The sequence below is a fragment of the Hirsutella rhossiliensis genome (assembly GCF_020360975.1).
Source record: "Hirsutella rhossiliensis strain HR02 chromosome Unknown scaffold00014, whole genome shotgun sequence".
Classification (NCBI taxonomy): domain Eukaryota; kingdom Fungi; phylum Ascomycota; class Sordariomycetes; order Hypocreales; family Ophiocordycipitaceae; genus Hirsutella; species Hirsutella rhossiliensis.
In genome coordinates, this window is record NW_025408680.1 from 395,707 (window position 1) to 408,656 (window position 12,950).

At 40.0% G+C, this 12,950-nt stretch overlaps 1 protein-coding gene and 1 non-coding gene across 2 annotated transcripts; one reads left to right on the plus strand and one right to left on the minus strand.

Moving 5' to 3' along the window:
- Nucleotides 1-2,720: 2,720 nt before the first annotated feature.
- HRG_12131 lies at nt 2,721-2,806 on the plus strand. The gene has a single exon. It is a non-coding gene; the product is annotated as a tRNA-Ala (tRNA).
- Nucleotides 2,807-7,080: 4,274 nt separating this feature from the next.
- Nucleotides 7,081-8,081, minus strand: HRG_09914 (uncharacterized protein; the record flags this gene model as incomplete). The annotated part of the gene is made up of 2 exons (XM_044868385.1): nt 7,081-7,850; nt 7,937-8,081. The coding sequence occupies 2 exons, from the start codon at nt 8,079-8,081 to the stop codon at nt 7,081-7,083; spliced, it is 915 nt and encodes a 304-aa protein (XP_044716382.1).
- Nucleotides 8,082-12,950: the final 4,869 nt, after the last annotated feature.

Consider the following 12,950-nt stretch of genomic DNA (forward strand, 5'->3'; position numbering starts at 1 on the left):
TGGAAGCTCTGCATCAGCTTCTGATTCTCTAGTGAGAATAGCCCGCAGAGCATCGAGCTCCGTGTCCTTGGCCAAAGGTCCGGCACCGCAGCTTCGTCCTCTAGGTCAGGCTCTGCCTCGTGATCTTCCTCGGGTCCAACATCGGCAGCCTCCACCTGACTTTGGGGTATTGCATCCAGGATATTGCCATTCTCAGGCAGTTGGCTCAGCCGCTCTTCGTCGATAACGATGCATCGATAGCCAGGATGATGGCGCCGCAGGTGGTTGAGCCATATCACAACCGCCTGGCGGCGCACGGGAACTGGCGGGTGAATTGCCGGCTAAGATTGGCGTGGGACGACGTATTGGCAGGCCGTAATAATACAGTGTTCAACTCCTGCGGCAACAGCGGGAGCTGGTTGTACACTAAGCCAACCTCGCGGAGGAAGTGAACGACGTGCCCCCGATATTTGTACTGCTGCCCTCGCACAAGCATAATGTTGACGTGGGCGTGAACGCGAGCAATCAACGACTCTTCGGTAGGCGTAAGCTCGGGCAACCGGGCCGACACAGGGCCAAAGTCGAGCTGATTATCCGCAGAGAAGAAATACGGCTCGCGGGGGCCGCGTTTCGCATCCTTTCGATAGCAACGCGCACAAATGCCGTCGGTATCGATATTCATCTGAAACCAACTCTCTTGGCATCGACTGCAAAACTGCATTTGGTCATTGTCCAGCTTTGTCCAGAACTCGCGGAGGGTGGTCTTGTCACGGTCAGTCAAGGCGCAAGCGTCGAGGTCGCCATTCCACGCCGGATCTTGTGCGTGAAATACCGCCGACTGTTCAGGTGGAATCATTACCGGGCTCCGAACACGTCGTGGCGGCCTCAACGGTCGAGTTTGCCTTCGAGATTGTCTCGGCCGCCCTCCTGTACCTGGGGCAGGACCACGGCCGCCACGCCTTGGCTGTGCCGAAGGCTGCCGCATGCGATGGCGAAGAGGGCTTCCATCCACGTAATCATCATCGCTGTCCTCGTCTTCGTCCCTAGATCGGAATCGGGCTCCACCCTAATTGTTTGAGGTACCGGCGAGGTCAGGCGGGTGAAAGCAGCAAGTTGAAGTAGTCCTCAGCGTCAATATCGGACTCAGAGAACTGGCCGCTGTCATGTCCTTCCCTCCTTACCTCATCCCCATCTGGAAGCCCAATCAGCTGCGGTCGATCTTGACTCGCACCTACGTTCCGTGGTTAGCGCAAACAAACCACTGCGAGCACAGCGCAAGGATATCTTCTCCAGGAACCTCCGAACCTTTAAAGACGCCGAGTTGGGATATTGTGGGAGTCGGTGACACAATCTCCCCTGCACGACGCCGTGAACGGTGGCCGCGCTGGATAGCGGCCTGCTTGGCCCTCGCCCCAGTCTTGGAGGCATCATCTTGTGAGTGCTTCCCACCTTTGTGGAACCTAGACGCTAGGTAAGAGTAATCTTTGTCGGCTATGCTGATGCTTCGTACAGTAAACGGACTAGAATCTGAGGCGATCGGATGGGTCGTTGGCTGTACGGTGGGGAGGAGCAAGAGTCCGGAAGAGCCGCGAGCTCTGTTGGGTTGGTGGAATTGGCGTCCCAAGCACTACCTGGGGCTGGCTCTTTGGCTCTCGAATAACCTCCTAGTTGTATGAAGTTGCCGTAGCTTCTCTGGCGATGTGGGCCGGGTTCCGGATCTCTCGTTGCAAGGCGATAGACCAGCATTCCCTTCAGTTCTCTTCGGAGCAGGTCTCTCGGCTAAGGAAGGACGGGCGGCGAGATTCCTCAACGTCAGGGTCGCGCCTCTGGATCTGGAGTTCTTCATTTAGTTAGCGTTGAATGGCCTTACGGAGTGAGGAAGACGGAGCTGACATGAGAATTGCACTGACTACGACAGGCGAGGCAGTTCTTGGTCTTCCAAACAGACTTCCGTTTGCTGACGAAGTCACCCGCCGGTTTCTCCTCGCCACAGCGGGCACAGACGATGGAAATCAAGTCCATCTTGAAGCCCTTGAGGAGTAGACTTAGGACTCAGTACTTCGCGAACCACGCATCAAGACGCGTTGCTTCAACGAAGTTTCCACGTCAAGGCGACGCGCAAGTAAACAAACCAGGGTTGCTACGGGCCACAGACACCTAGTCCCACATTTTTGCAGCCGTTATCCAATTGTTGCACGTTTTGCGGCCGTCCATACAAAATTCGGGCCAATCAGAACTCGGGAAACTTATTGACCCCTGTCTGCACCAAACCCTCATTATTCGGGAAACTTATGGATTGATGTAGAGTCAGCCTTCGGCTGAATAAAGGGTGCAAAATATAGATGCTTTCCTAAGGGGCTTATTATATACTAAAGAAATAAGGGTAGCCCCGATAGACGCCTATAAGCTTTAAATAGCTATTATCTATAGTAAGACCTTAAATAAAGGTTATAAATTATTTTATCTACCTAACTTTATATATTTACTATATATATAAATAGAAGACTAATAAAAACTAAATCCTATAACTTTATCTTTATTAATAACTAGTATATAAATAGGGAATTAGATATAAGCCTATAATAAAGGCTTATATATATATCTAGAACTAGGATAAAAGAAGTTAAAAGTAAGCGAATATCGGATAACTCTAGTAGTCTTAGTAGAGGCTAAACTAAAAGCCTAGTCTTTAAGACGTAGTATTTATAAGCTGCTAAAACTTCTGATTTATATTGTTAATTGGGCGAATGGTTTAGTGGTATAATTTTCCCTTAGCACTTTCCGGGTCGCTTGGGAAAGGTCCAGGGTTCGATTCCCTGTTCGTCCATCCTTTAAACGGCTTTAATTTTTGCTCGGTCGCTCGTACTTAGATTCTACGCAAAACTACCTCTATTCCATTCTAATAAACGGCTATGTTTATACTAAGATATCGATATATTATATTAGTATTGCCCCTTACATTTAATAATTCTTATTCTTTAGCTATTAAGGGATAACTAGGTCCCTTTACTATCGTGCCCTATATTATATATAAAGTCGTATAACTTACTAGACATAGCAGGCCCGTATAAATAGGGACCCTGTCTACCTAGTTACTAGCTTAGGGACCAGAGCTACTAGCTAGGAAGATATTACCTTATATCTACTAGATCCTACGGAAGTTACCTTATCCTTAGTATCGACTTACTATACTAGGGTATAACTACTTAGTCTTTTTATAAAAGCTTATATAGGTCGACTCCTAGGCTTTTACGTTACTTATAGATTAAACTAATATAATAGTTATTTAATTCTCCCCTTACCCCCCCTTTCTACTTAATAAAACCCTTAAATAGAAGATACTTATCTCCCCGATTAATAGTTTAGCGTGCTAGCACTTAGCCGAGTTATAGTAATTAAAGAACTATAAAAAGACGAAGCTAGAGCTTCTTTCTTTTTACTTAAATTAAGGGCTCTCTAAATAGTAATTTAGTATTAAAACTATAAAGTTCGTAACGATCGCTATACTTACGCTTAGCTAGCTCTTAGCTACGCTTCTAGACCTAAGTATAAGCGTAATAGAAGAGAAGAGAGCTATAGTAAATAAGACCCCTTTTAATATTACTATTACTTAGCTACTAAGCGACGGCGATTTATAAGGAACGGTGTTCCTACTATAAATAAAGTAGCTATAATATACTCTCCTAATTATATAAGCTAATAAGTAGTATATTAATTATAGATAAAATCCTATCTTATAGAGTAAGAATCGCTCGTTATTTTATATATTACTATATATAAAACGGGTTGCCGGTTATTATATAATCGGGAGTCGAAGGAATAGAGCTAGCTTAGAATACTAGCTAAGACCTCTTAAGAATACTAGCACGACTAACCTCCTTTAAATATAAATACTAGTAGAACTAATATACTTCTAGCTATACTCGAGGTATTATTAAATTCCTTAGTCTTAGGGCTATATAGTAGCTTAAATCTAGTCCCGAAAGGTTCTTCTATTTAGCTATAATTATCTATATAAGGTAGTATATCCGCTAGTAAATAAAGATAGAATTATTAACTTTAATACCTCTTCTATATACTAATATACTACTAATAAATTCCGTTGAAAATCCTACCTTATACTCCTTCTTCCTCTCTATTACGTAGTCTTATATCGCACGGAGGATGAGCAAGTGGGCATAAAGATCAGGGACTGGAAGACTCTTGATTCTGCTATCTAAGGTGGGAAAGAGGCGAGATCTTTATAGACTGCCTGAATATGAGAATGGAAGGGAATGGTAGTGAATGGAAGCATCTGATCAGATCATCTGGAAGCCACTGATGCGTTGATGATGCCTCCTAGAAGTTTCTGTGGGGAAATGTGGAAACGGACTGTGCGAATAGGGGAATCAGACTGTTGGAGGCTGATATACTCTGTGTGACATACCCCCCCCCCAGGTTGTGCTGGCTAGTGGGCAGTGCAAACTGAAGAAAGAAACTAGATCCCTAGCAACGTAGAGTCTGATACCAAGGAACCATTGTAATTCCCCTTGGTCTGTCATCGCGTACTTCCTCTTGAGGGCTGCAACCATCTCATCAGCTGCGTCCTCGTTTTCCTTGCGATAGAGGAAAACAATATCGTCAACGAAGAAGAAAACAGTGAGCCAGTCGTTCTGGAAGATGCAGGGTTCGTCGGGACACTGTGTAAGACCAAGCTCTCTGAATGCAGCAGTGAGTTCCTTCTGCCAAAGAAGAGGGGACCGTCGGAGGCCATAGAGGGCTCGCATGAGGCGAAGAGCCCATCCCTGTCTGTAGTATCCGTCTGGGAAGGCTACATAGACCTCCTCCTCGTCTTCTAAGAGGGCGTTTGTGAAGGCATTAACTGCGTCGAGCTGTCGGGTCTCAAGGTCGAATTTGGCGGTGATGGCCATGAGAATCCGGAAAGAACGTCCTGCAAGGGTTGCTGCATAGGTGTCCTTGTCACCTAGCTGTTGAAGATCTCCTCGAACACAAAGACGGGCTTTGAACTTTGTAAGAAAGCCATGCTTGTCGAACTTATACTTAAAGACCCAGGTAAGTGGCAAAGCTTGCCCGTGACCTGGTCTCTGGGGACCGCTCTGAAGGTTCCTCTCTGTTGGAGTGCTTTCCACTCGGCGTGGGCTCCTTCTCTGAACTGAGGACCAAATCTGTGGGTGCGAAGTTCCTTATACGTCGTAGGTTCGGGAGGAAGGTGTCGTCTGTGAAGTTTTCTTCTCTGCCGAGAAAGAAAGAGCTGTGGAATTGACCCTTAGTGTTGGTCGAAAAAGCACTGAGCTTGCGAGGCTTTGGAGTGCGGGCTGAGCGCCGTGGCTGAGAGTCACTCGGACCGGGGTCCGGTGTCGGATATGGGTGCTGAATGTCATGAAACTCATCCTGATCATCCGAGTCCTCATGATCAGATGGTTCGGGTTGTACCACAATCGTGGTGGCGTCTCCTTGGTCTGAGGTTGAGGAGATTGCTCAACGGGGTCAGGTTCAGGTTCATCGATTTGAGTGGGGATTTCCTCGTAATCCGACTCGTCCTCGATGTGGGCTGGAAGCTGTACTTCCACGCGCTGTGGGATAGGTTCTGGTGGCTGATCATTTCCGTCATAGAAGATGCTTTCATTGAAGGTCACATCTCGGACCCTTCGGACTTCTGATGTGGACGGAATCCAGATCCTGAAAATGTTCGTGGAATCATATCCAACGAGATAACCGATTTCTGTGTGAGGTCGGTCTTTAGGTCCTTCTTCTGTCTGTTCTGAAGGGCCTGGGGTGTCAAGGATAGGCTCTGCAGCCGTATGCCTTGAGAAACGTGATGTCAGGCTGGTCTTGCTGGTAGCCTATGTCTCTGTTGTTGTCTCGCAGCCACTGATGAAGCAGCTGGAAAGGCGTTCGGAAGCTGTGGTTCTGCATGGGCGATCTGTTGTGCAAAAACACTGCTGCTTTCCAAGTCTCTGGCCAAAGATCAGATGGTAAATTGGCATCAATTCCCATTGTTCTGGCCTGGGCAGATATTACCCCCAGATCGCTCTGCAGAGCCGTTTTGAGCGGGAGTAAGGGCAGAAGGTTCATCTTGAATCCCTTTTCCTCGATCCAGCTCTCATACGCACTCTGAAGAGAACGATCGTTATCACGGTGGATAATGCAAATATTGAGATTCCATTGGCGTTGAATCATTGCCTCATGGTTTCTCAAAGCAGTCATAACGGACCCTTGTGTCGCGTCATTCAGAAGGTAGATGAAGATCATGCTTGTAAATTCATCTTTGATAAGAAGAACAGCTTCCTTGCCGTTGAATGAGGTGTTCATACTGAAGATATCAACGTAGATTCTCCAGAATGGTCTGGGGGCTCGGTTTTGAGGGGTTCGGCGAGAGACGACCTTCTTTCCCTTCCCAAGGGAACACGCGGTGCAATCGATGGTAACTGGGCCTTTGATCTTCGAACCCGTCGTGTTCTCAACAAGACGCTCTAGGGCTTGAGCGTTCAAGTGGCCTAGGCGCTTATGCCAAAGCGTAGCATCTGCTGTTTTCACTGCGCGAGGTGCAGATGAAGATGTGAAGTTGGAGGCGTGAGAGTCCTCCTTAATCGGGTTGAACTCGATGACCGGTTGACGAAAGCGGCGTTTCGTATGAAATATAATCTGATCGTCTTTAGAGACGCGTCCAGATAGTGGATTCCAGTTGTATCCCTTCGCAAGAAAGCGGTAGAGGGTGCGATGTTGGTGTGGAATTTTGGCACGAAGGCAACTTCGTTGAGCTGAAAAAGTCCTCCTTCTTCAAGCTTCATACGGACTGTGCCGTAGCCAAGGATCTGAAGTTGACTATCGCCTGCAAAGAGCTCTTTTGGCTCTGCAAGGGCGGTGTAGTCAAGAAAACGGGATCGGTTGTTGCAAATGTGTGTGTCTGATCCGGAATCAAGGATAAAGGAGTCATACAGCGGGTAGACTGCCTTTCCCGTCGAGAAACTGGTTGATGGAGGTGTTGAGGAGGCGGTGTGTTGTCAGGAGCTGGTAGAAGACCGGCAAACGCTGTGCCTTTAACGGAGGAGTCGGACGATTTCTCCATTTCCTTCTTCTTGAAGTCTTGTGCTTTCTCCGTCATCTTCTTTGCCCATGGATTGAGTCGAGGATTTCCTTGATCTTCTTCTCAACCTTCTGATCAGGAGTCCAGCCATCAGGCCGAGCTGATTTGATGAGATAGAAGCAATCTACGAAGCGGTGATATTCTCCGCAGACACACATAGGAACACCATCAGCGTTCTTGCTTGAAGACCACTTAGGCTTGTCCTCTTTCCTCTCCGATTTCTCTCCCTTGCCTTGGAAGGCAGCTCCGAATGATCCTTTGCTGTTGTTGGCGGCCTTGATTCGGTGAGCTCGTTCAAAGATCTCACTGATCTTAATGCCGTCCGGGAAGTCCGTCTTCCAATCAGGCTTGCCGAATACGGCCTCGTCTTCCATTTTGTTGACCCAATAGTCTGTGAATGGGGCGTTGATGGACGAAACAGCCTGTAGGAAATCTTGGGTAGGGCGAAGGTCCTGGACATCAGGAAGCCCTAATTGCTTTGCCTCAGTGAGGACTTTCTGCCATTGGGTGACCCAAGCTTCGATCTTGGTCCTGTTTGGCGACTGAAGGGTGGAACGATAACGCTGAACAACTTCCCTCTCGAGTGCCCAGTCGGTTGGGGCCACACGAGCCTGAAGCAAGGCAAGTTGCTTTGCAACGTCGTGTTCCTCGGCAATGGTGCTGTAGTAGTTGCCGATGGTCTTGACGATGTGTTGTTGAAGGCTGGCGAGTGCCTTCACTTGATCCCTATACCCTTGAAGCTTCGAGCGGTATTGGGTGTGGAGAATTCGAGACGGCGAAATTCCTCCGAGGTCAGATCCACGAGATCAGATGCTTCGTGGTTGATTTGTCGGAATGTTGGTTCAACTGGCTGCTGAAGAACCGGCTTACCCTCCTTGACGGCAGGGTCCAGAAAGTCCCAAAGACTGTGGGACGTGGCGAATTTCTTGATGATAGAAATCCATTGTTTCCAGTCGCAAGGGCCGTTGAGCACGGTGCCCTTGGAAGAGCCATCAAGATCTAGAGCTGAGCTCATTGTGGAAGCTATTCTGCGCAGCAGGTGAACAAGAATAAGATACCCAGTCAGTGGCAGACCGGGCTCATAACTATCGCACGGAGGATGAGCAAGTGGGCATAAAGATCAGGGACTGGAAGACTCTTGATTCTGCTATCTAAGGTGGGAAAGAGGCGAGATCTTTATAGACTGCCTGAATATGAGAATGGAAGGGAATGGTAGTGAATGGAAGCATCTGATCAGATCATCTGGAAGCCACTGATGCGTTGATGATGCCTCCTAGAAGTTTCTGTGGGGAAATGTGGAAACGGACTGTGCGAATAGGGGGTCAGACTGTTGGAGGCTGATATCCTATGTGTGACATCTTATATAATTCCTTAATTTCCTAAAATTCTACTATTACTTATATACCTTAAGACAGCTAGATCTATATAACTAAGGATATCGAGGACGTTACCTATTATAGGATACCCTATAATCGATAATCTAGGTACCTATAATAATATCTACTTCCCTTAAGGAAGTTACTACTAACTCCCTAAGGCTCCTTATAGAAGAAGGAACCTAGAAGCTACTAGGTAAACTCTAGGAAATTACCTAGAAATCCTAGAAATAATAACCTAGTAGATTATATAGATATTTTATAGAGATTTCCTTTATAGATATAATATATAGGGAATATACTATGATTTCCTAAGTAATAATAGCTTCTTAAGGATTATATTAATATTTTCTTAAGAAGTTACTATAAGATTATAGTAGGGAAATTATAGGGAAATACCTATACTTACTTAGGGAAAATACTAAGAAATACCGCTAAATATACTATACTAATATTATATAATTATAAGGTTAAGATATTACTTAGTTAAAGCCCTAAGTAGGGTCTTATACTCGCTATAGTATATATAAAAGATAGAGAACCCTTTAGATCTTAGGCGGGTAAAAAAGAATATAGATAGTTATTACTACTTTTACTTTAACTTATAAGACTAGTTATTAGTCTATATTTAATACTCTTAAGGTATATAAGTAAAAGCGAAATTTTAGGAAATAAAGGAATTATATAAGACTATATAATAGAGGGGAAGAAGGAGTATAAGGTAGGATTTTTAATAGAATTTATTAGTAATATATTAGTATATAGAAGAGGTATTAAAGTTAATAATTCTATCTCTATTTACTAGCGGATATACTATCTTATATAGATAATTATAGCTAAACGGAAGAACCTTTTAGGACTAGATTTAGGCTGCTATATAGCCCTAAGACTAAGGAATTTAGTAATACCTCGAGTATATTAGGAAGTATCTTAGTTCTATTAATATTCGTGTTTAAAGGAGTTTAGTCGTACTAGTATTCTTAAGAGGTCTTAGCTAGTATTTTAAGCTAGCTCTATTTCTTTAATTCCCGACTATACGATAACCCGCAACCTATTTAATATATAATAACATATAAAATAACGAGCGATTCTTACTCTATAATATAGGATTTTATCTATAATTAATATACTACTTATTAGCTTATATAATCGGGAGAGTATATTATAGCTGCTTTATTTATAGTAGGAACACTGTTCCTTATAGCCTCCCTTAAAGAGTAGATTTATATACTCTTTACTAATTTATTTATAGTAATATATATATAGGGTAAAAACCTAATTTAGGAAAACTATTCTTATACCTTAATAGGATATAAAAACCTATTCTTTCTTAGGAAAAAAAAATCCTTAGGTATATACTAATAGAAAAACCTATAGTAGGAAAAATCTATAGTTATAATAATTATTTATAGGATAACCTTATATAAGGTAAAACCTATTATTACTAGGAAAGTCTTAATAGATAAAAACCTAGTAAATATTTCTCTAGGAAACCTAAAAAGGAAAAACCTAGTAGGGGAAAGATATAGAAAGTATAAGAAATATCTAAAAACCCCTTTTAATTACTTAGGAACTTATATTAAGGATAGACCGTCTTTAAATTTATAGAGTAATCTAGGTCTTAATTCCTTTATAAAAATATTAGCTATATTATCTTCTAATTTAATATAAAAGACTTTAATTTCCCCTTCTCTTATACTAGTTTTAGTATAGTAATAGGCTAATCTTATATATTTAGACCTTTTATAAAATTCCGGATTTTCTATTAATTTAATAGCAGTAGTATTATCTATTAAAATAAGAGGTATAGTATTAAGAATCTTAATAGATAGATCCTTAGTAATATTTTTAAAAAGCATATTTAAATAAATAGCTTCTTTATTTACCTCCTTAAAGCTAATATACTCTACTTCGTAAGTAGAAAGGGCAACGGCTTTCTACTTAGAGCAAGCTTAGCTTATTATATTATTATATATATAAAAATAGTAACCGGAAAAGGATTTTCCGTTTATTAAATCTAACGACTAGCTAGAGTCGGTAAAACCCTTTATATATAGATAGGTAAAAGGGATATTATAATTATATTTAATCTTTAGGCTAGGGAATTTATTTAAATATTTCTAAATTATATTTAATGCCTTAAAATACGTTTAGTCGGGCTTAGCTACGAATCTAGCGTAGGAAATTATAGAATATAAGATATCTAGCCTAGTAAATAAGGCTAAGTATAATAGAGATCCTATTTCTTTCTAAAATTATAATATATCTTCCTTAAAAGGTAATTCCTTTGCTTTTATAAGCTTAAAGCCTATTATAGCGGGTAAATTCGAAGTTCCTAAACCTTCTTTATTAAATTCCTTTAATTTATTTAAGGTATAAATTTCTTAGGATATATATATCTCTTTATTTTCTCTATTTAGTATAATATTTAGACCTAAGAAGTCTTTTATATCTCCTAAGATAGTAAAATCTAGGAATTTAAATAATTCTTTAAATAATCTTTCTTTTATTATAGATTTAAAGGGCCCTACTATAAGAAAGTCGTCGATATAGATTTCTAAGGCTATACTATAGTCCTTATTTATAAATACTCCTTTATCTATTAAAAAGGAAGAAATCCGAGTTTATTTAGTATAATTTTTAAATAATTATACTAGAGCTTAGGACTTTATTTTAGGCTATATAATACTTTCTTTAGCTTTGCTTTAATTTAACCGGTTTTATATAGGTCTAGGAATTTAGTTAATTTAATTCCTTTAGCTTTATAAGCTAATCTATATTTTAAATAATACTCTTTAAGAGCGTATTCTTCGTAGCTTATAGGAAGATCGATATATACTTTACTATCTATATCGGTATATACGAAGGCATTTATTATATCTATTTATAAAACTTCGAATTTATAAATAATAGCTAAAATAAGTAGAATTCTAATAGACTTAGGTCTAGCTATAGTCGAGAAGGTATTTAGGAAATCTAAGCTATAGATCTACTTAAATCCCTATATTACGAAACGGGCTTTATATTTTATTATATTATTTTAACTATCCTTCTTTATAGTATAAACCTAGCGGCCTCCTATAGCGTCCTTATCCTTAGGGAGGTAAGAAAATTCCTAAGTTTTATATTTAATTAGCTAGATAATTTCCTTAATTATAGCTTCTTTCTAAAATGCTACTTCGGGGCTATTTATTACCTATTTATAGGTCTTTAGAATTTTTAGATCTTAATTTTCTATACTAGCTAGAATTAACTTTATAAAATCGTAGTTTAAAAATAAATTAATATTAGGGTATTCGATATAGTTAAAATCGAACCCTTCTAGCTTCTTAGGTAATTCTACTACTATTTTACTAGTAGTAGGAATAGGATTGTTATTTAGAGACTCTTCTTTTATAAAAGGCAAGGGACTTTTATCTCTAGGTTCTTTAGTAGCTTCCTCTATAAAGATATAGCTTTCTAGCTTATCTTTATTTAGAATAAAATTAAAATCAAAGGTATTATTACTACTAGAAATTTCTAGATTTTTTATAAATTTATTTTCTAGTATAGTAATATCTCTAGAGATAGTAATCTTTCTCTTAGTAAAATCCTAGATTTTATATATATTTTCTAAATAGCCTACTATTATTCCCTTAAAAGCTTTATTATCTAGCTTATCTTTAGGGTCTTTATTCTTATAATATATAAGGCTTCCGAAGGTCTTAATTTTATTTAAGGTCTCGAAGGGTAGTATTATATTATCCTTCTTTTCTATAGGACTTTTAAGTCCTATTATAGAATATAGTAATCTATTATATAAATAGGTAGCTATTAAAACAGCTTCTCCTTATAGATATTTAAGAAGCCTAGTAGTAAATAAAAGAGCTCGTACTTTTTCTAATATAGTACGATTTATTCCTTTTATTCTACTATTAGATTCTAGCGTCCTAGGAGGACTAGAATTAAAGGTAATTCCTTCTTTTTCGTAATAGAGCTTTATTTTATATATAAATTCTTTAGTATTATTAGAAAATGCTTCTCTAATCCTAGTATTTTTAGGGTTATTTTCTACCTTATTTTTAAATTCTAGGAACCTATTTAAAGCTTCCCCTTTTTTTCGAAGAAGGTATATTTCTAGATATTAGGTTCTTATATCTAGGAAAGAAATATAATAGTAATATTTATTATAAGTAGGTACTTTAATTAGCCCCTAAATATCTTATACTATTTTTTTTAAATAGGTATAAGACTTATACGAAGGTTGTTTATTAACCTTATTCGTTGCTTTAGCTTTAATATATATTTTGCATTATCTTATTTTATTTTCCTCTTTTAGAGGCATTTTTATATCCTTATTATATCTTTTTAATATTTCTAAAATAGCCCTACTATTTATATACCCTAGGCGTAAGTGCTAAGTATAAAAATCTATATCCTTTGCCCTTAAAGATATAATAAGGATTAATTAGCTTTCTAATAAAGGTTCTATAAGAATATAATATAATTTATTTCTAAGAAATCCTTTA